The sequence below is a fragment of the Colossoma macropomum genome, unplaced genomic scaffold, assembly GCF_904425465.1.
Source record: "Colossoma macropomum unplaced genomic scaffold, Colossoma_macropomum, whole genome shotgun sequence".
Classification (NCBI taxonomy): domain Eukaryota; kingdom Metazoa; phylum Chordata; class Actinopteri; order Characiformes; family Serrasalmidae; genus Colossoma; species Colossoma macropomum.
This window is the reverse complement of record NW_023494790.1, coordinates 36,592,396-36,615,566: the sequence shown is the minus strand read 5'-3', so window position 1 is coordinate 36,615,566 and position 23,171 is coordinate 36,592,396. Positions and strand designations below refer to the sequence as shown.

Genomic DNA, 23,171 nt, shown 5'->3' with positions numbered 1-23,171 from the left:
TTCAAGGGTTCTTTAGTAAAGAAAATGGTTCAATACAGAACCATGAACACTCAAAGAACCCTTTGCATGATTAAAGTGTTCTTTGCATTGTGAAATTGTTCTTCATATTGATGGAGAAAGTGTTGAATTTGGTTCTATATAGAATCTTTTTGAAAATGGTTCTATGTAGCACCAAAAAGGGTTCTTTTATTGTTGCAAGCTTGGCATCCAAACAATAGAAGAGTTCTTTTTGGTGCTACATAGAACCATATGCAGCACATTCTCCATCCATCTGAAGAACCGTTACATGATGCAAAGAAGCCTTTAATCATGCAAAGTTACTGTTTCTGTTTTATTTTACTATTTTAAAACTGATTTTATTTCTAAGATTTAAAAAAAAATCTTATTGCTTATTATCTTAGTTGGTTCTCTTACTTTTAATTTGCTTTCATTATATATTTTATTGCTATTAAACTTTTTTCAATCCCTGTTTTTCCTGCTCGGCTGCACTGTAAACGAGGGTCACCCTCAATGCACTTCAGAGTCAAAATAAAGGTTGATTGATTTTTGCTCCACAAGAAGAAAACGACACCGATTTATATTTCACTTCTTATCTTTTAATGAAATTCAAGATGCTGTAATGAGATTGCATAAGCTTCCCTGAGCGCCCAACTTTCCCTCCATCAGAACTTTTTTTTACGTTTTTTTCTGCAATATTTATAATTTTCCCCAAAAGTGATACAGTCTGATCTGTTAAAGCTACAGTTAAAGAGAAAACAATTCCACCCAAGAGTTAAAATCAGCACTAGTAATTGTACTTTAGACTATAACAGTGGTACATGATGTGTTCTGGAATCAGATGATGTTCTGAACTCATCAGAAAGCCATGGTGACGGCAGCTGGCTCAAGGTAGTTGAGAGAACGGCGTCTTCGTCTGGCCCCAGGGTTGCACGACTAGGAAGGAAAATGAGAATGATGAGTTTGGGAGGTAAAGGAAAGGGGAGCTTTGGTGTCGGTCCTTAAACACCCCAGTTGACCTACTCATGTCCTACTCTTAGCAGCATAGGTAACAAATGCTGTACTTTATTCACTGTATTTTCTCATGACCACTGTGTTTCGAGATTCTGGCTGAATTATCCAGTTAGGTAATGAAAACGTTGAGTGTGTTTACATGCGCTTAATAATCTGATAACTGCAGAAAATCAGATTTTGTCAGTAATCCGATCAACATGACTAGGTCTGTGTCTGTGCGGGACTGGTTTTTCAGTCCCGATCCCGCCCGCTCGCCCCCGCAAGATTTCATCCCACTTCCACAGAAATTCTGAAACTTTGGTCCGGCTCCCACCAGCGCAGTCCTGTGAAGGCGAACTAACATTGTCTATTCACAAATACATTGTTCTCTGCTGAAATAACCCAGCAGTCATGGTCATCAGGCTCACTGTGAAGTAACTTCACCAAACGCCATTTATTCCCAGTGAACACAGAGCAGGAATTAAACCACAGAGCGGTTATTGTTGGTGTTTTACTGGGCAGCTATGCCCGTCGGACTGAAGGCTCTGCCATCTCTGTAAGATACAAGAATTTGGGTGTTGTTCACGTGATCGGCTGCTTCGCAACACTTTAGAAACACTTCATACATTTTAATTGGTTTACTGTTATTGTTTTATATTGTTTACATAACTGATTTAGTGATTGTTCTACTTTATTTAGGATGTTCATTCATTTGTGAGATTTCTCTTCATGCGTGTTTAAGCCCACTCCCACTTGCAGTGGGCTGGTTTCCCGCCCAGGGAGTGCAGACCTCTAGAGTAGACTGAGCAGGTCAACAGAAAGCCAACAGACTAACACTAAGCCTTCAAAGAAGGAGTTACTTAGAAACTGAGACATACAAAGTAAAGAATGTTATTTAACCTGTTACAAGCATAAAATGTGTGTATTTATACTAGAGCTTACATCAAAATCCAATACAGCACCAAGCTAGTGGGGTTAGCTCAGTGCTGTGTTGGATTTTGATGTCAGCTCTAATATACAAAAAGTAATCGCCCACTTAGTTAATCAATCAACCAAATTTGGTTGGTAACTGCGATCACTTAAGCTAGACACACCTAAGCTTAGTCACTGCCAGCCCTGTTGGGTCTAAACATCACTTAAGTAGAAAATTCCAGCAACATGCAGTAAGCTAAAATGTCTCACCTAGCAGCGCATTCAAAAGACATTTCGGTAACGATGAGTAAGTTATTGAAATATTTCAATCTGAAAGGGTTACAAAGCCATTTCTAAGCCTCTGGGACTCCAGCAAACCACAGTGAGAGCCAATATCTCCAAAGGGAGAAACAGGAACAGTAATGAAGTGACTACTAAAATTCCCACACAGCGATAACTCGTCCAGGAAGTCACAAAAGAACCCAGACGAACATCTAAGGAGCTGCAGGCCTCGCTCGCAAGAGACTGGGCAAAAATGGTATCCATGGGTTTGTCCCGCAATCTAAACATTTGGTCCCACTTCCGCCCACAGTCCCTTATAGGTTGGTATCAACTTACTTAAGCTATTCATTCATTTCTGGGATTTCTCTACACGTTTTATTGTCCCGTTCCCGCCAGCACTGGGATGGTTAACCTCCCACTCTTGCACACGACACTGAAAATGAGCCCCATGCCACAAGGTATCATGGTGGGTCCTGCGGAAATGCAGACCTCTAATCCCCATTCCCATGCAGCTCTCTACTGTGGACTTGCTTACCTAATATTTTATAAAATCTCACATAATAAAAACAGTGATATATATATATATATATATATATATACTGAATTGAGAGCTTTATCTCGAACAATAAAATGCAATACATTGAAATGTTACACCCCAATTGGCTGATGTACCTATGACATTGTGCCCATCCCAGCCATGTGCTGCTCTGAACTGACCTGTACACATGAGCCCTTGTTCTTCAGGCACAGGTGCACCTCACAGTGCAGGTAGACTTTGTCAGAGACGCTCGTAAAGGTGAACATCCTGAAGGAGAAGCGGGCGGACGTGGAAACGCCATTCTGCAGGACCTGCACAGTGCCATCTCGAGGGTTTGGGCAGCTTAAAGAGAAAAATGAGAGTGAGGAGTGACTTCACTGCTTATCTAAACCAAATCTTATTGCACTAAATCACTCGCCTGTAAAAACCCAACAGAAATGTTGCTCTTGCATAAATAATCCATTCAAATTTCATAACTGCTATTGTGTTTTGTAAATCTTTTATCAGAAGTAGCTCTCACTCGTTGATGATCAGGTCCCAGCGGATGGTGCTGTTGATCTCATCAGAGGGCGTGGCCCAGCAGTGGTCCAACACGGTAGAAATCTGCTGGTTGTCGACTCCTTCAACCTCCACGGCCACAAAGATCTGCTGGTTCACATCAACTGTGACATCTCCAGAATAGGGAGCGATGTAGGAAGCATTGGGATAGGGGATCATGCGGATCTGGTATGATCCCTGATTCAGGAGCTCCTTGAACACCACACCGCTGAGGAAACAACACTCAGAGTTCACAGATATCCACAATCTAAGGCTTATTATTCAGTAACTACAAGGAAAAATAATGCTAAAGGAGTGAGTAACGGAGGTCTGAATGTAGGTCTCTCGAGAAGAGAACATTAGCACCTGGTCATTTACGAATGTCTGAGTAGGCCTGGTTATTGTCCAGAATTTTTCAGTGCCGATATCATTTCCCATATCTTCACTTCAATTCCAATTCCCAAACGATACTTTGGCAACACCTTGACTTCAGTATCGGTTACTTTTTTTAGATTTTGAGTTCAATTCCTGAACAATATTTTTTTAGGTAGCTTCTTTTATATACAAAAATTATTGAGTTAAAAGTCATATATTGCTTTGAAATAAACACTGTTTACTACTATTACAACTTGTGTTTTACACATTTAATTACTTAAATGTGTCTGGGATTCTCTGCTCTCCCGACTTCTAACACGACCCTATCGGAATTCAGCGGTTTTAGATAATCACGATGATGTTCTAAATGTTCCACTCATAGCATCGTACCCAAAAACAAATTTTTGACTGATCTATGTGTGTGTGTGTATATATATATATATATATATATATATATATATATATATACATATAGCTGCTGTCGGAAGAAAACCTGGTATCTTCATTTTTGAATTTTTTCACTTTTTAACATAATTTGAAAATGCCTGTTCTCCTTAACATTGTCTGTAAATTTCATGATGAATGGACTAAAAGAAACAGCCCAAAATGACTTGGAAAAAAGTCTGGTTCCATTGACTTACGTTAAAAGTAAGGTGTGTTTTTTCTTCTCCTGTAAAGTTACCATTACGGAGATACGAGGTTTGTTCCAACAACAGTGATATATATACATATATAAAGGTAGGTGTGGTTTAGACCAGAAACAAGTGTACTACTAGTCAAATTGGCAGAATAAGAAACAGCCAATGCCTGCTTAGCTACTGAAATTTGAGTATTTTGATACTTAGCAGTAATAAAGTAATTTGGTTGGTACCATTAAAGTATCAAATTTAGCCCTACCTGCCTACCCCCCCCCCAGCCCTATGTTTGAGTGAGTGAGAATTCAGTAAGGCAATCTTACCCCCGTGAGGCCTGGATGGACATGGACATGGGCATGGAGATGCTCTGGATGAGTGGGTACACACAGGAGAAGTTAATGTTCACCCAACTATGACGACTGATCAAACCCTCTGAGCCGGCACCCTTCTGAATGGAGTTCTCGTAGAGGAAATGTGTGCCGTTGCTCTGAACGAAGACGACAGAAGTACATTACCGCTGATCCACTGTCAGCCATGTTCAATATTTTCATACATTTTGTTTTTTATGTAATCAAAAACAGTTATAATCCATGTTTACATGACCATTTTTTGTTACTGTGCCTTTAAGACTGATACAGACATATGCAAAAGTTTTGACCCCTGGTTTTGTTGATTTAAATTATTGAGAAAAATATAATACAAAATTTACGGCATATTTTATATTGTATGTTTTATTATTTTCCAAGATGTAAAATAAATATTGTATGTTCTCATTTTCACATTAAAACAATAAGTGAGTTGATGGTTGTGACACCACAAAAAAAGCTTTGGTTTTCCATGTTTCACTTCTAGTTAGAGAGTGTTTTTTTGGTTCATTTTGAGAGGGAAATAATTTTCTGCACCGTACCCGTAGAGTTGTCCCGCAGACATTTTGCTCGTTGTCGAAGTGGAAAAACACTCGGCCGTTTTGGATGGAGCCTGTGCACCTGGGGTCATTGAGGTGGAGAGAGGTTATGTTCAAGCCGGCCTCAAAGAGCTGACAGCGGGACAGAGATAAGTTAGAAGAGCTGCTCGCACAGGACTGGATGGCATCTGAAAGAAAGGTTGAGTGCATTGAAAGATCAGTTTAATGGACATTGGTTGGTGACACCACTTATACTAGACTGAACACATTGGACAAAAAATGAACTCACACAATTTTCTCCTTACCCTAAAGTAGCTGATCAGCCAAGCCATGTTTTGGGATCAAGTTTGCTTCTTCAGCTCAACCAGAGCTACATGACGGCTAATGTAGCTAACAAGTTATGGACTCTTACCATCCTGCAAACTGCGTTCTTAAATTCTAACACATTGGCTTCGAGGTGTTAAGTAATCTCTAATACAGCAGTTGTCAGACCTCGTTAGCCGAAGGCCTCCTTTGTGGGTAGTAAGTGCCACTTACATTATTCCACCTCACCACGTAAAACCAATCCCATCCAAATAGGACTATATAATGTCCAAATACTGAACAATTCAGTGTGGTTTGAGGCAAGTTTGCCTGATGCCATTAAGTTTCCATTTCTTGTTAGCAACATTAGCATCATAGCTCTGGAACTACAGAAGCAAACTTCAGACACACAAACATGTCAGTTCTAAGATAACTTAGCAAGAGAAAGCTAACATATCCAGCAAAAGCTAACCTAGCAAGCGAAAGCTAACATATCCAGCGAAAGCTAACTTACCAAACAAAAGCTAACCTAGCAAGTGAAAGCTAAGTTACCAAGTAAAAGCTATCCTAGCAAGTGAAAGCTAACTTAGCAAGAGAAAGCTAACATATCCAGCAAAAGCTAACCTAGCAAGCGAAAGCTAACATATCCAGCAAAAGCTAACTTAGCAAGAGAAAGCTAACCTAGCAAGTGAAAGCTAAGTTACCAAGTAAAAGCTATCCTAGCAAGTGAAAGCTAACTTAACAAGTAAAAGCTAACATGTCCAGCAAAAGCTATCCTAGCGAGTGAAAGTTGGTCATATATGATCAGGACAATTGTGTAAATTAGATTTTTAGGTTTAAAATTTATTCTGAAAACAGTCAGAAATTTGGGCTCAGAGTTTCAGGGGAAAGTTGCTCTCGTCCAAAAGTGAATTCAGAGTTCCAAAGTCTAAGTTTTACTATACCAAAGCTGTCAGAGTTGGGTCTTGATTGACAGCCGCATCCGAAGGCTCCACTTATTGTAGTGCACTCCTCGCTGTCTGTACACTGCAAGGCCTGGCAAGGATCTAGAGACAAAAACAGAGTAAATAACAAACGTAAGCTAACCTAGCAAGCAAAAGCTAACTTAACAAGCAAAAGCTAACCTAGCATGTAAAAGTTAACCAAGTAAATAAAAGCTAACCTAGTAAGTAAGAGCTAACCTAGCAAACTAAAGCTAACCTACCCCAAGCTGAAAGCTAACCTAGCTAAGGGTTGAGGATATTCCAACTGAAAAAGCTGCTCCTTGTTGTAGCCTCCACCTCTTGTGACCAGTTTAATCCGCAAACCTCATAGACCACTGACGTCATGTCATCATTCTGTAGTCGGCTTCATGCCCATATTAGAAACTCCAGGTCTTAGCTGGAATTTAAATGGCGCCCTGTGGTTAACATGGTGCTTCCAAACCCAACACGGTTTATCTTATGTACATTTGTCCACTGAATGTAATTGGATCCTCTGCATTATGAGGTCGTTAAGGAGCAGAAAAATTAACTTTGCTACATACGAGCTAGCATAGCTGTGCACTGAATTGACATTGTAAGACTAGAAACTGCACAAAAATACCCCAAATAAACCAGCAAGCTTGGTCAAATGTGGTAGTTAAGCTGCTTTGGTAGTAGTACAGTATATTTGGAGTAGCTGGCGTTATTGTGTAGTTGTGTTGAGGGTTAATAGTTGACTCAACTCAGTGTGCAGGACTGCTAGCTGGCTATTAGCACAGTTGTAGCAATGTTCATATTTCGAAAATTGAACAACCTCATAATTCACAGGATCCAGTGACATTCAGTGGCGCAAAACATAGCAGTTTTGGAACCGCATGTGTACCGTAGGCTGTGATAGCAGCGGTTTCTGAAAAATCCTGTTCATTTTTGCCACTGAGAGTTAGAGTTGCTAATATGGGCATGATGCTTAGTATGGAATGACCAACCGACTTCAGAGGTCTTTTGAGTTGCTAGTTTATTAGGCACACCTACTAATCACTGACTAAAATACCCAGTGGGTTGCTAGACTAAATGTTGGGATGTAATTATACCCAGTTAGCGAAATTTGTCTGGCTCACTTGTGGGCCGCATCCTTAGTTTGTTCTGGCCCAGTATATGGCTGGGTCCTCAGCCCAGATGTGGCCCATACACTGTAAAGTGAGTAGAACTATAGGATATGGCCCAAATCTGATCCCGATCTACATCATTGGTCCACAATATTCACGCCAGAATTGTCCTACAAATGTAGACATGAGGCAAAACGGTATGAAGCTGTCCAGATCTGGCCCTATTCTAGCCCACATGCCTAACATCTACCCGGTAGTCAACCAACACTCACATAGCAAAGCCAGAATTGGCCAAAAACTGTCTGATATCTGGGCAGTAACATACAACAAAAATTTGTACAGTGTCAACTTTTTCTAGCGTCAGCTTTAACATTATAGAAGTTGATCATGCAAGAATATCGCCTAAAGTTTAGTTTCACGTTTACACCAGGTGTTTCATGTTTTATGTTTCCTCTACTTTGACACACCTCAGTCATGCCCTGAACTAAACCCCTTCTGGTACTGAAGGATAGATTTGGGATTGGGAAAACTGCAGTAGGCTAAGCTAGGTTAGCATCAGTGAGCTAATCACCTGTTACCTGTAATTACCTGCCATGCAAAATTTGTAATGCCTGAAAATTTTACATGCACACTGTACTTAAATTCTGTGAATAATTGCTTTGGCTGGCTATAAGCTTTGCTTTAGAACCGTGGTGTGTTGTCTTTTTGTTATTGCTAGCTGTGTAGACTTCAGCTTGCTAACTTATACTTATTGAAGTTACACATCCAAACTATCTCCAAATATCTGAATATCACGCTGTTTACCGTTTTGCACATAGCCCTATTTATGTAGGACAAAACACATGGGGTTTGGAAATATTCTGTTAGCCACAGGGTGCGACAGCAGCGAGTCTCAAAAAATGCGATTCATTTTTGACATATAGGAATCCAGCTAAGGCCTGGAGTTTCTAACAGTTCATCTCCAGGGCCAAATGCGGCCCTTTGACAGATTTTAATCGGCCTGTTGCTTCTGTTTAAGATTGTGTTACAAGTGGTCCACCAGCCGGCCCACTGCAGTTTTTCTTTTGACCTGATGATGGTTAGCTAAAGGTTAAGAGCCTTTCTTTTCTGACTAGACCTTCATTTACTGAACGACATTTAGTCAAGACTAAGACCAATCAGTTGGTTACATGACATAACATTTGGGGAAGCACTCAGGGTAGCCAATCCAGATTCCAGGGGTTGCCAGTGCCACCCCTAACACCCCTCTGGCTGGGCTAATATTTATTTGAGAGGTACACATAAAGAATATCTTCACATATCTGAAAGTCAAGCAGCTTACCGTTTTGTGCCTTGGCCACGCCACCTGTGACAAAGAAGAGGGGAGCACAGAAAGAGAAAAAATTCAATACAATGGAAGTTCAAGCCCAACTTGAGAATGCTGAAAAAATGTAGGCCTAATTCAGTGCACAGACTTACTCATTAAGAGCAGGGCAGCCAAACACAGTCCAACTGGGAACTCCATTGAGAAAGGAAAGTGTGCTACACAGACACAAAATACAAAATAAGGCTCATATTAAGACACTCTTATGTTGAGTTTTGCACAACAACACAAGGCCTAGACGCAGCGATGGATCAGAAAATTGTAGTGAGGACCATTCTGCAGAAAACTGACCTACAACGGACAACCGCCGAATGTGCGTCTTACAGCAAAGGCCTTTCTGGATTTATTATTTTTACAGTGTTCCAGAATGTTCAGCTAGGATCCTTAACTACAGTAAAATTTAGTCTTTGATTTACAAAATTTGCTTGAATGAATATGAAATTTTGATAATATTAAGAGAAGATCGATGTCAGTTTTTCCATTTATGAAATGATTTGTCAATCCAAAATCCATAACAGTGTCCGCAAAATGAGCGGATAACTATTACAAAATGAGCAATGTTTTGTAGTATTAAGCAAGATTTGAGTTGGTTGAATAACATCTAAGTTCCTCAGGCACAAATTTAAGTACTGCACAGTTCTTGTGCAGGTTTGTGTGCTGGCACCACCCCTACCACCCCTCTGGCTACAACTCAATGTTAAAGTCTTACTAATAAATAAACCAAACCACAAATAAATTTGCACTTGTTAAATATGTGACATTAAAATTCAATTTTTGACCAATCAAAATTGGAGTTTGACAAAAAAACAGTGCTGCTGTCAGAAGAAAACCTTGTATCTCCATTTTTGATGTTTTTCAGTTTTTGACACATTTTGAAAATACCTGTTACCCTTTAAATTGTATGTAAATTTCATGATGAATGGACTAAAAGAAATGACCCAAAATGACTTAGAAAAACATCTGGTTCCACTGACTTACATTAAAAGTAAAGAAGGTTGTTTCTTCTCCTGTAAAGTTACCATTTTGGAGATACGAGGTTTTCCTCCGACAACAGCGATGACTATAAACCATTTGCTAAGGTTTTCAACCATGGAATAGAAAAGTTTATTATAGAAAAAAAAATACTGTTCCAAGACCTTCACCAACCTATAAGGACTGGAAGCATAAGAACACGGCTTATTCATAGCATGAAAGTAACCAACCATATACACATAAACAATAACTGCAAACAGTTATAGGATCATTAAACCCAAAGCCATAAATGCCCAAATAATAGTAACTGCTAATGCTAACTTACCAGGATGTGCAGGTCAAGCAGCGGTGATACTGGAGTGTCTACCTGTGTTAACGCCAAGCATCACTACTGACATATATATAGAGACTGGCACTCCCACATATGTGCCATGTGACTATTTTTGGGACACTTTCTCAGTGCGCTGACTTGATGAAGTTGGGGAACTGGAGCAACCAGCTCAGCTGGTAACAAAATGGGCTGGAATTATAAGCATTATATTGTCAGCAAGGAACACAGTCATGCATGAGATGCTGAAGACGACAACGTGGAACACCAGGCATCAGCATCTCATAGCTGTCAGAACAAAACACTGAACCTTCAAAATGGTAAATTTACAGGAGAAGGAAAAAACATTCGTAACTTAAAAAGTAGTGATGGCTGAATACTGAATACACTGTCCTAAATGTATTCAGTCATGTATTCTGTACAGTACTTAAAAATACATATTCAAAATACCTTTATTTGTTAAGGCAAATGGGAATTACTTCATAATGTTCCTCGCTGTTAGTATTGGCAGTTTTCCTCATGCAATTCTTCTGTTAATATGTTTCATTAAAAAATCTGCTTATCATTTAAATGGAGTTCCAAAAATGCTTAATTTTTTTCCTCTCTCCTGTGGGTCCCACAATCCCCCAAACAAAAGTTCAGTACAACACGGATGTAAAACGTACTAATCGTCTAGGCTTTTGGAATAATGTTCTGGAAGACAGGGGTCCTGTTACATCTGGGATAAAGCTAACATGTCATTAGACAATAAGAACATCATATGAACAGTGAAACATGGTGGTGGTAGTGTGACGGTGTGGGAAAGCTTTGCTGCTTCAGGACAACTTACCATTATTGATGGAACACTAGGCCTCATTCACCAATATCTTCCTAAGTGCTTTGAGAAAAGTCCTAAGAAAAAGTCTACATCAGATTTGCGATGTGTTCTTAAACCACAGAATTGTTCGCAACTTTAAATATCAGAATCGTGAAAACTGTGTAGGTGGGTTTTAAGAGGAAATATCGCTGTAAGAACAGCTGGTTAATGAGGCCCAATGAATTTGGCTCTCTACCAGAAAATTCTGCCTGAGAATGTCCAACCAGCAGTGAATGATCTGAAGCTCTAGCACAATTAGGTTATAACAACAATCTAAAATGCAAATGAAATGAAAATGTCCTCATATTCTCCTTCTGAAATTCTGCAATATGCATTTCAAGCTGACATTCTGCAGATATTTTAAGCCTTCCTCATTACAGGGATGGTATAAGTTTCCTTCTTTGTTGTTTAAACAGCCTGAGGCTACAAAGGGCTTTTAAGGTGTGTCTGTATATGGGAAGGGTAAGCAGTGCATGATCGTTGCAGATTTTTCTGTTTGTTTTTATGATACTAATTTGAGCTCAGGAACACAGAGATTAATAACTGATCATCACATTGATTTATCAGTCTACTCAGACTTTAGCAGAGCTCAGTAACACTGATATTAAGAACTGATCATCTCATTAATTCATCAATCTACTCAGGCTTTAGTAGAAACTTCACTTCAACTTCATCTGTAAAGAAACCTGTAATTTAGTTCCTCTTTAGAATTTGTCTAATGAGCTTTTTGCTACATGCAGTGCACTGATTTAAAAATAGTTAAACAAGCATTGATGGTGTTTCTTTTGAAGATTACTTGCTTTTATTATTTAGTGGGTAAAATATGATAAAAACTTTCTCCTAAAAATGTAAAAAGTAACTGTTTTCTGAATATTGCCTTTACAAAATGTAATTTAGACTGAATACAGATACTTCATTTCTGTATTCTGAATACATATTCCCAATACTTCTTTTCTGTTACATCCCTACCTTGTACATAAACATAAACATAACATTGTCAAAACACATTCACTGTCCAGTCCTTACAGTCCATGTATGGGAAGAAAGGCTGAAAAATGGTCACATAAAAATAAATGCTGTAAGAGGACCTCAGGGAGAAAAATAAAAATAATAAAAAATAATAAAAAAAAATAATAAAAAAAATTTGAGGACTGCATTTAGGTTAGGTCAACAAAACAGTTTCCCAAAGATCATCAAAAATGATCAACAAATGATCAAAACAACTTTAAATACAAAATATTTTATTAGTCAACATTGTTTTATTGTTCACTGTGAAAAGTGGTTCATCAGTTTAACCTAAAAAATTATTTAATATGGTGCTGAAGCGCACAGCACCTGTCCTCTGTTGAATTACTCAATAAAGACTTCCAAACTGCCTCTGGGAAGCAAAATCAGCACAAGAACTGTGCGTCAGGATCTTCATGTAATGGGTTTCCATGGTTGAGCAGCTGCACAAAGGCACAAGATAAAAATGTGCAATGCCAAGCGTCGGCTGGAGTGGTGTACAGCACCACCACTGGACTCTGAAGCAGTGGAAACGTTCTCTGGAGCGATGAATCATTTGTCACAATCTGGCAGTCTAATGGACAAATCTGGATTTGGCATACTGCCAACAGTAAAGTTTAGTGGAGGCTGTTATAGCTGCAAAGGGGAATAACTCCATATTAATATCCATGGTTTTGGAATGGGCTGTCCAACAAGCTCATATGGGTGCAACGTAAAATGTCCACATAGTTTTCGCCACATCATCTGTGTGTGCACATGTGTGTATATAAGCTGAATATATTGAATAATATATTTAAGTTGAATAAAATTAGTTAATTTAGTCATTACCATATGAAATCATTTTGTTTTTGGGTTGGAATTTTTTACAGTTTATGTGTAAACATGATCACCATATTTTAACGTCTAAATTTTCTTGAAGACCGCATACTGACTTGTTAAGGATGCAGGACTCGGGACTTGACTTGTTCTCACTTCTGGCACCATTACCCAAAAAATGGGATCAATTCAGTTCTCACAGTTGTGAGAGTGATACTTTGGGCCCAAATAGAAAAGCCTACAAAACTGCATGTATAAACATCAATGAAAGAATGCTTTAGCAACTTTAGCAAACTGCTTATTTAACCTTCATTAATTTTCCAACGTTTTGGGAATGTATAACATAACATTCTGGATATCTTTCTTATATTGCACAAGTAATCAACTGCTAATAACTTTCCAGTTGTCTTCATGTGATCCAGATTCTCCTCAATTCTTCAGCAAAATCATTCTTTACTCACGGATCTGGACACAATGGACCGCACTGCCATATTCCACTAGGCTTTAGCTTTATAAAATGTTATGGCTTTCTATTACGATGTTGTGCTTTCAGCTGAAATGACAGTTGAAGGAAGTTCTCTCATGTTGTGGAGCGACATTTTTCAGTGTGTTATTTTGCCTCAGGTTCCCAAGTGCAATCAAATATGACATTCAGCCATATGAAAGGCCGATATAAATCTGTTGTTTGCTTAGCCTGCTTGCTGAGCTAACATTATTTTAGCCAGTCAGGCTCTGGGTCCAAACACCACAGAACAGGTTTAATTTCACCTTTCTGTCACCTCAGCACCAGTTGCTCAAATTTACTCCCTCAGATTGCCATCTAAACTGGTGTTGGTGCTTCAGTTAGCCAGAATCCAACATGTTCTGTGGTGAGCAGAGCTGTTATCATACTAGCTACACTAAGACCCAAACAGTGCCACGTACCACAGTACCGGTTTGATTCTGACTAAATGGTGCTCTGCTGAAAAAACTGATAAAACTAACGTCTCCAACTGGTGTTGGAGTGACAGAAAGCCGAAATCAGACCTGTTCTGTGGTATTTAGGACGGTAGTGTTTTGGGTAAGTTAACACTAGCCTCAGGTTTTGCCTCAGGTTCCCAAACCTGTTCAAATATGACAATCAGCTGTATTCAAATACAGTGACAATGACAACTGTTGAAAAGCTGTGGTTGTGATTGATACATTTATGTACGCAGGCAAAACTGAAAGTGCCAAGGCTGTCACTGAGTGTGTTTACATGCACTCAATAATCCAATCATAATCAAATTTTTCTGCAGTTGTGATTATTCAAATGGTCATGTAAACACCATACTCCAATCTAGAAATCCGATTAGGAAATCTGATAAAGAAAGCTGGATTTTAGCTCAGTAATCAGATCTCTCAGTGCATGTAAACTCTTACTCTGATTTCTTTTGCATTTCTCAGTCTGCGTATGTGTGAAACAGACAGCGGTGCTGGAAATAAGCGAGCAGTGTTGCCGCGAGACGCAGCAAAACACTTTTGGAGCGACACTGAAACCAAATACATGCTATGCAATGGTTTTAAAAAAGGCACAGCATGAAGTTCGAGTTTTACGTTACGTTTACGTCACGTCTTCTTCTGTGAGTTTATTGGCTGGTTGTAAAGCAGAAATCTGATTACTGTCTGACTTGTGTAGACTTGGAGTTTCCCCATTATCTGATTACACAAGTGCATATAAATGTACTGATCGGATTACTGACACAATCTAACTTTCTGCAGTTATCGGATTATTAAGTGCATGTAAACAACAGTGATGTAAAAGCATTTATGCTGCATTTGTGTGGTCTCATCCTGTTATTTCAAACTCAAAAATAATCATAAAGTTTAGTAAATTCAATCAGTCAATAAATGTCAAAGCATCTGAAAATTGCTAAACGTTAAACAGCGCTGCTAACTAGAAGAGAAATGCTGGTTAGCATTAGTTTAACTAGCATAATAACAGCTCTGCTCACCACAAACCACTATTCAGATTCAAATCTGAGAGAGTGAAGTCGGGTCACTGGCACTGAAGGGACAGAAAGGCGAAATTGAACCTGTGCTGTATTGTTTGATTAGCCTGATGCTCATCTTAAGTGCTTCGTTCTCCAAACATACCTTTGGCGATTGCGGCCAAAGAGTTCCACTTATTACTTCATCAGTCCACAGCATCTGTCTCCAAAATGTCTCTGACCAGAGGTGTGGACTCGATTACTTGATTACTTGATGACTTGAGACTCGAATCGCCAAAATCAAAAAAGACTTGATTGGACTTTGACTTGAACACCAATGACTCAGAAAGATTTGAGACCCAAAGTGGAAGTGCATCTTTAAAAACAGTGTAAATTTGTGTAAATTTGAAAACAGATTATCCAAAGCTTTTTGAAAATAGATTATTTTGCCCAACACTGAGTAACGACCCCATAAAAACTGAACGCTAGGAAGCAAATACTAGCAAACTAGTTACATTCTAATGCCTGTATCTCAGCCGGCACGTGAGTTTATTGTGGGGGAGGCTGCTAACTCCAGCACTTGTGATTTTTGCTTTCTGTAACAGTGGCGACGTGCCATGATGTGAAAGCCTTCAGATGGCGTTCTTAAGAGAAAATGTAAACAAACAGGCCTCACATCCAAAGTGACCAATTATGGGTACATCAACCTGTGGAACAACATTTTTTTACCAGGTGTGTGCTTTTGGTTTCTAGATGCTCCAAATATACCCTTGTACAAATCTCACACAGTAAGATGTAAATGTAGATATAGGACTCTTTCAAATTCACCCCATTAACTGGAATTGCCAAATAGAATATCCTAGATTTCCAAAACACTTGGCATATGAGCAAATGCCTCAGGTGATCCAGGACAATGATTTGTACTGTGCAGATGAAAAACATTATTTGTTATTATCTATTACAAAGGAGAGCTAATACTATCAAGGTATTTCAGCTTGTCCAATGAATGACAACCAGCACAAAGAACAAGGATTAAGTAGATAATAAGGCCTAAAGGTTATTGCAGAGATCTATAGAGCTGCCAAGTCTCAGTTGACTATGAAACTAATCAGCTTCTACTTGTTGGCATCGGCTGATTAAAATAATACATTTTTACCACACACTATATGGACAAAAGTACTGGGACACCTACAGGGGCTTTTATGAATCCCATTCTAAATCTATAGGCATTAATATGGAGTTGGTCCCCCTTTGCAGCTCTAACAGCTTCCACTCTTCTGGGAAGCTTTCTACAAAAAGTTGGAGAGTCTGTGGGAATTTCTGCCCATTCATCCAGGAGAGCATTTGTGAGGTCAGACACTGATGTTGGACGAGAGGGTCTGGCTCACAAGCCTTTATGGAGCTGCTTTGTGCACTGAGGCTCAGTCATGCTGGAACAGAAAAGGTTCTTCCCCAAACTCTTCCCACAAAGTTAGAAACCATACAATTGTCCGAAATGTCTTGCTATGCTGAAGCTTTAAGATTTCCCTTCATTGGAACTAAGGGGCCTAGACCAACCCTGAGACACTTTCCGATCTGAGCCACTTTCATATGCGGTCCTAGATTGGATACATATCCGATTCATGGCCATGCGACCTTAATGAGACGCTCAGATCGGAATTCATCTGCTTTTTTTCCACTGCGCGTGCACCATCGTTCAGGTTCATCGTTACAGCCTGTAAACGGTGGAAAAGCAGCTCATCTCACCTTTTTCTCCTTCGTTTTGCTCTAATAATGAAGCTGAGAGCTGATCAGATGAACTCTCCACCTCTTGATGATGGGGCTGATGCTTGAATGGTTGCACCACTCAGGAGCTTCCAAAACGCATTTTTTTTGCCTTTGTAACAACAGTTAATGGAAATCTCAGCCAAAACGAACTAAACTCATCACAATACTGTGCTCAGCTACTTAGTTTTATTGCATCCCTCAGCATTGGCAAGTAATTACCCTCTTTATTTAGCCCCCTAGTGGCCACCAGCTGAATGGGAATTGACAATGAAATATTTTTTCCTGCATAACTCTGTTCAGATTAACTAAGACACTGTTGTCTCTCTCTCTGTGAAATGTTGTGACTGCTTTGAGCTGCTAGCGAGCAATGAGGGGTGAAAGGGGAGCTCCCTGCTGAGAAAAACTGTACAACTGTCACAATAAAAACACTTTTCGAAATGTTGACTCCCTTATGCTCACGTTGCTCGCTTGAAATTCCAGTTTAAATATCTGCATGTTTGCCCTCTAGGAATAGATCTGTGCTCTCAAATTGGACTACAAAGGTTTAGCTTTGACAGTCATTCAGTAAGACAGGCAAAAATGCAGCACAACTACAGCTGAGCAATGCTAAGCAAAATCACCCAGCAGCTAAACAGCCTTCTAAGCTTGAATTGTTCTTGTATTGAGACGTCTAAACTATTGAAAGCTCGTTGGCTGTTTTATAGCCTCCTTAATGAGTTTTAATAGTGTGAACAGCACATTTTAACAGACAGCACTTCCAGTTAATGAGCTGCATACAATCTATTGAGTATAATCCAGAGGAAAGGCCTACGACAGAAACTCTGAAAGCTTAAAAATTGTTTTAATTTATTTCTGCATAGTTAAATTTGTTAAGATGTCATTCTGAGTGGTTTGGCCTGAAGTGCTCCAATTTAGAGAAACCCAGTCAGAATTGTTCACAGTGGTGGTGATAGGAACCAGACGTCCACCTCTAAAAGCTCCCTCACAGAAAGTTACTACATGAAATGGTCACAAATACTCTGCATGATGCCACATTGTTTCACAATAGTTTATGAAAAGCTTTTGGCCTTAAACATATTTTTAAAAATCCATTCATGGCGCAGAGGCACACACATAAGACAAAACAGCACCCAAAGAAAACTTCAACATTCCACACAAAAACTCAGACGAAGTGTACAATTGTCCAAAATGTCTTGGTTTACTGAAGCATTAAGGTTTCCCTTCACTGGAACTGAGGGTTCTAGACCAACCCCTGAAAAACAGCCCCACAGCATCATCCCCCCTCCACCAAACTCTACAGCTGGCACAGTGCAGTCAGACAGGTAACGTTCTCCTGGCATTCGCCAAACCCAGACTGACAGTTTCCACTGCCATGAGGCTCACAGTTTCTGTGCTGATGTTGATGCCAGAGGAGGTTTGGAGCTCTGCAGTTATTGAGTCGCAGAGCGTTGGCGACTTCTATGCTCTATGCTCCTCAACACTCGGTGACCCGCTCTGTACCGTGGTCTGATACTTCATGGCTGAGTTGCTGTGGTTCCTAAACGCTTCCACTTTTTAATAATACCACTCACAGATGATGGTGGAAAATCTTAGAGGGATGAAATTTCACAAACGGACTTTCTATAGTGGCATCTATTACAGCACCACGCTCGAATTCAGTGAGCTCTTTAGAACTCTGTTATTTTTCTGGCTTAAAAAGACGACCAAGCTTCCGAACACTGAACAAACACTAATATGATCGAGGGTTCAAACTATTTGCAGCAGCTTTAGTTTCTTAAAAACAACATAAGCATTATAACAGATGAAGCTGCTGAACTTTCTGCTCAGCCTATCAGCTGTTTATTCTTAGAAACCTCAATAAAACCACACCTGGTCTGTGCTAACCTGTGTGATCCTTCACGTGCATAAAACATAAACATCATTTGTCATGAATAACACACTCGTAAATTAGTTGGAATTGTGCAGTACAGTTTCTCTTTCACTCGAAAAGGATTTTTGTCAAGCCTACCAGCCTCACACAGCCAAGCATTAATAGTTCAGTGGTTTATTATCTTACATTACATCTATTAAAAGAAAAACGAAAGCTGTCGTGGTATTCTAGCTTTGTTCAACAGCTGAGCCAGTTTCTCTAAGAACATTTCTGACTTCCAGCTCTCACAGAAATGGACAGCAAGATGTACAGATTTTCTCTTTGTAATTTATTTTATTTATTATCACCAAGAAAAAAGAAAGAAAAAACACACATTACTCATATAAACATCTGCACTGCGTGAGATTTTGTTTTTAAAATTGAAGTAGCATTACTGAGTGAATAAAACAGAATAAAAACAGGGTTTTTAGGGTTAAACCTACAGTCTGCAGGAAGGCAGATCTCCAGGAGCAGGGGTAGTGATCTCAGCTGTAAAGCCTGAAATAATCATTTAAAAGTCAGAAGCATTGGTTTGGGAGTTTTTCAGACCAATCATACGTTTTTACATATTAACATCACATGTACAGACTGAGAAAGAAGTTCCGGATCAATGTAGGGCTCGAATGCAATTATTAGCATTATTTAGCATGCTAAATCTGCAATATTGAACTATGTAGTGAAGCAGCTCACACACTCAAATAAGATTTTAATAACATTTCCATACATAATTATATCTCACAGATCATTTACTCTTTTCTGATAGATTTACAAGAGTAACAGGACTGACGAGTTCTTCGTCCCCGTGTGTCAAACGTACGGAAGCATAGTTACCATAATTACCATTCTTCTCATGCTATTCTCTTCATAATGAAACGAAAGACTGGTCCTGACTCATCTTAAGAATTGCTTTCCACAGGTCTGGATCCTCATCAGATGTGGGTCACACCACTGAAATCAGTGAGGAAGTGAATGGAGAGTAGGTGAAACCCCTCATCAGTCCATCTACCGTGTAAATAGTTCCACTGTAGATGTGGTTTCCCCGGTTATGCACACTGCACTGATCAGTCCGGAGGGCCCCTACGTAAGAAGGCTGTTCACTGATTTCAGTCACGCATTTAACACAGTTATCCCGTCCAGACTGGTCTCCTAGCTCAAGACCCTAAGAATCGGTCACACGGTCTGCAGCTGCATTCTGGATTTCCTCACAAGCAGATCTCAGTCTGTTAGGGTGGGTGTCCACTCTTCTCCCACCCTCACTCTCAGCACAGGCTGCCCACAAGGCTATGTCTTAACACCTATGCCCTACAGCCTGTGCACTCACAACTGGGTCACTCTCCTTTTGGAGTGGGAATTCAGGTGGATACACTGAATGAGTAGAGTAGTTTGGTGGTTGTTGGGCAAAGGAAAAATGAGAGCTATCATGGTATTTTGGTTTTGTCCAGGTGGACCAGTTTCTCTGAGAAGATTTCTGTTTTCCAGTTCTTACAGCAGTGGATAACAAGATGTACTGCTTTCTCTTTTTTATTTATATTATTTATTATTACCAAGAAAAAAGCAAGAAAAAACACACATTACTCATCTCATATTGCATTAGAGCTGCACTATGTAAGATGTTGTTTTTAAAATTGAAGTAGCATTACTGAGCAAATAAAACAGGGTTTTTATTTAAAACTTTTCATTTAAAAGTCAGAAGCGTTGGTTCAGGAGTTTAGGACCACATCATTTACCTGTTAACATCACTTGCACAGTCTCAAAAGAAGGTGTGGCTCTATCGTTAGGGCTCAAATGCAAAATCAACATCACACTCATGAAGATTTGATGACAGTAGTAGATCATTCAGATGTGTCCCTAACCAAGTTTAGACTGAGTTCTCTTTTAATTCTCTTTCAATCATCAGATTCATCCACTGGGGGAAGGGGGCTGAAGCACAACCCATGCTACATGCTGCAAGCAATTACACATTTTCACCAGAGAGGTCTCCAAATCCCCCCGAATGTATAAACATGCTTAAAATCTTTCAAAAAGTGAATGAAGTTAGGTTAGGAGTGAGACCGTTTTACAGCCCCAGTTCCAAAAACGTTGGGACGCTGTGTAAAATGTAAATTAATGTAAATAAAAACAGAATGCAATGATTTGCAAATCTCATAGCCCCATATTTTATTGACAATAGAACACAGAACACATATCAGATGTTGAAAGTGAGACATTTTACCATTTCATGAAAAATATTAACTCATTTAAACTTGATGGGAGCAACACATCTAAACAAAGTTGGGACAGGGCCGTGTCTACCGTTGTGTAGCACCCCCTCTTCTTTAACAACAGTCTGTAAACGTCTGGGAAGTGAGGAGACCAGTTGCTGGAGTTTTGGGAGAGGAATGTTGTCCCACTCTTGTCTGATGTAGGATTCTAGCTGCTCATCAGTTCCTGGGTTTTCTTTGCCAGATTTTCGTTTCTTGATGCGCCAAATGTTTTCTATTAGTGAAAGGTCTGGACTGCAGGCGGGTCAGTTCAGCACCCGGACTCTTCTTCTGTGAAGCCATGCTGTTGTGATGATGCAGAATGTGGTTAACATTGTCTTGCTGAAATATACAAGACCTTCCCTGAAAGAGACGCTGTCTGGATGGGAGCAGATGTTGTTCTAAAACCTCTATATGCTGTGCAGCATTGATAGAGCTTTTCCAGATGTATAAACTGCCCATGCCATAGGCACTAATGCAACCCCAGACCATCAGAGATGCAGGCTTTTGAACTGCGCACCAAAAACAAGCTGGACGGTCCCTCTCCTCCAGAGTCTGCAGGACACGGCATCCATGGTTTCCAAAAAGAATTTCAAATTTTGATTCATCTGACCACAGAACAGTTTTCCATTTTGCCTCAGTCCATTTTAAATGAGTTTTGGCCCAGAGAAGAAGGCGGCGTTTCTGGATCGTGTTGACATATGGCTTCTTTTTTGCATGATACAGCTTTAACTTGCACTTGTGGATTGCACAGCAAACTGTGTTCACAGACAGTGATTTCTGGAAGTGCTCCTGAGCCCATGCAGTGACTTCCAGTACAGAACCATGCCTGTTTTCAATGCAGTGCTGCCTGAGGGCCCAAAAATCATGAGCATCCAATAGTGACCATCGGCCTTGTCCCTTACGTAAAGGGATTTCTCCAGATTCTCTGAATCTTTTGATGGTATTATGTACTGTAGAAGGTCAGATATCCAAAGTCTTCACAGTTTTACGTTGAGGAACATTTTTCTGAAATGGTTCCACAATTTTTAGATGCAGTTTTTTGCAGATTGGTGAAACTCTGCACATCTTTGCTTCTGAGAGTCTGTGCCTCTCCAAAATGCTCTTTTTATATCCAGTCATGTGAGTTAGATGCAAATTGCTCCTCCAGCTGTTTTTTATTAGTACCACTTACTTTTCCACCCTTTTGTTGCCCCTATCCCAACTTTTTTTTGCTGCATTGCTGCCATCAAGTTCTAAATGAGTTAATGTTTTTCATGAAATGGTAAAATGTCCCACTTTCAACATCTGATATGTGTTCTGTGTTCTATTGTCAATAAAATATGGGTCTATGAGATTTGCAAATCATTGCATTCTGTTTTTATTTACATTAATTTACATTTTACACAGTGTCCCAACTTTTTTGGAACTGGGGTTGTACTCTATGTATGTGAAAATGTAATTTTCCTCCTTCTAATCATGTCCATCATGTCTAAAATGAAAAAAAACTCATCAAATAAATCAATCAAGAAGACTAACAGGGTTGACAATTAGCATGCTAAATCTGCAATATTGAACTATGTAGTGAAGCAGCTCACACACTCAAATAAGATTTTAATAACATTTCCATACATAATTATATCTCACAGATCATTTACTCTTTTATACTAGATTTACAAGAGTAACAGGACTGACATCGGATCAAAAACCTGCATGCAAGCCCACCATTCCCAATCACTAATTACTGTTCTATTCTAATGCCTTCGCTAACAAAATGTGTTGCATTTTTGGCTACAATTTTTCTGGCTTAAAAAGACGACCAAGCTTCCGAACACTGAACTAACACTAATATGATCGAGTGTTCAAACTATTTGCAGCAGCTTTAGTTTCTTAAAAACAACATGAACATTAAACCAGCTGAAGCTGCTGAACTTTCTGCTCAGCCTATCAGCTGTTTATTCTTAGAAACCTCAATAAAACCACACCTGGTCTGGGCTAACCTGTGTGATCCTTCACGTGCATAAAACATAAATATCATTTGTCATGAATAACGCACTCGTAAATTAGTTGGAATTGTGCAGTACAGTTTCTCTTTCACTTGAAAGGGATTTTTGTCAACATTCCATAAAGTCTACCAGCCTCACACAGCAAAGCATTTTGTTCAACAGCTGAGCCAGTTTCTCTAAGGACATTTCTGACTTTCAGGTCTCACAGAAATGGATAGCAAGATGTACTGATTTTCTCTTTTTTATTAATTTTATTTATTATTACCAAGAAAAAAGAAAGAACACAAAAACACACATTACTCATATAAACATCTGCACTGCGTGAGATTTTGTTTTTAAAATCGAAGCAGCATTACTGAGTGAATAAAACAGCATTTTTAGGGTTAAACCTACAGTCCGCAGGAAGGTAGATCTCCAGGAGCAGGGTTGATGATCTC

General features: G+C 39.4%; 1 protein-coding gene across 1 annotated transcript; it reads right to left on the bottom strand.

The window, feature by feature from the left end:
• Window positions 1-829: 829 nt before the first annotated feature.
• LOC118808900 (pancreatic secretory granule membrane major glycoprotein GP2-like) lies at window positions 830-10,261 on the bottom strand. Its single transcript, XM_036571782.1, has 9 exons — window positions 10,205-10,261; window positions 9,003-9,065; window positions 8,866-8,889; window positions 6,421-6,522; window positions 5,177-5,361; window positions 4,593-4,756; window positions 3,243-3,488; window positions 2,902-3,064; window positions 830-933 (listed from the first exon to the last, which is right to left on the bottom strand). The coding sequence occupies exons 2-9, from the start codon at window positions 9,046-9,048 to the stop codon at window positions 856-858; spliced, it is 1,008 nt and encodes a 335-aa protein (XP_036427675.1). The 5' UTR covers window positions 9,049-9,065; window positions 10,205-10,261; the 3' UTR covers window positions 830-855.
• Between the last annotated feature and the right edge of the window lie 12,910 nt (window positions 10,262-23,171).

Excerpts from the sequence above, each read along its gene's own strand:
- LOC118808900 (XM_036571782.1), bottom strand. The coding sequence starts at position 9,048 with ATGGAGTTCCCAGTTGGACTGTGTTTGGCTGCCCTGCTCTTAATGA. Across the intron at positions 3,489-4,592 it reads TCCATCCAGGCCTCACGGGG|CGGTGTGGTGTTCAAGGAGC; the intron begins GTAAGATTGCCT and ends TTGTTTCCTCAG. Across the intron at positions 934-2,901 it reads ACAAGGGCTCATGTGTACAG|TCGTGCAACCCTGGGGCCAG; the intron begins GTCAGTTCAGAG and ends TTTCCTTCCTAG.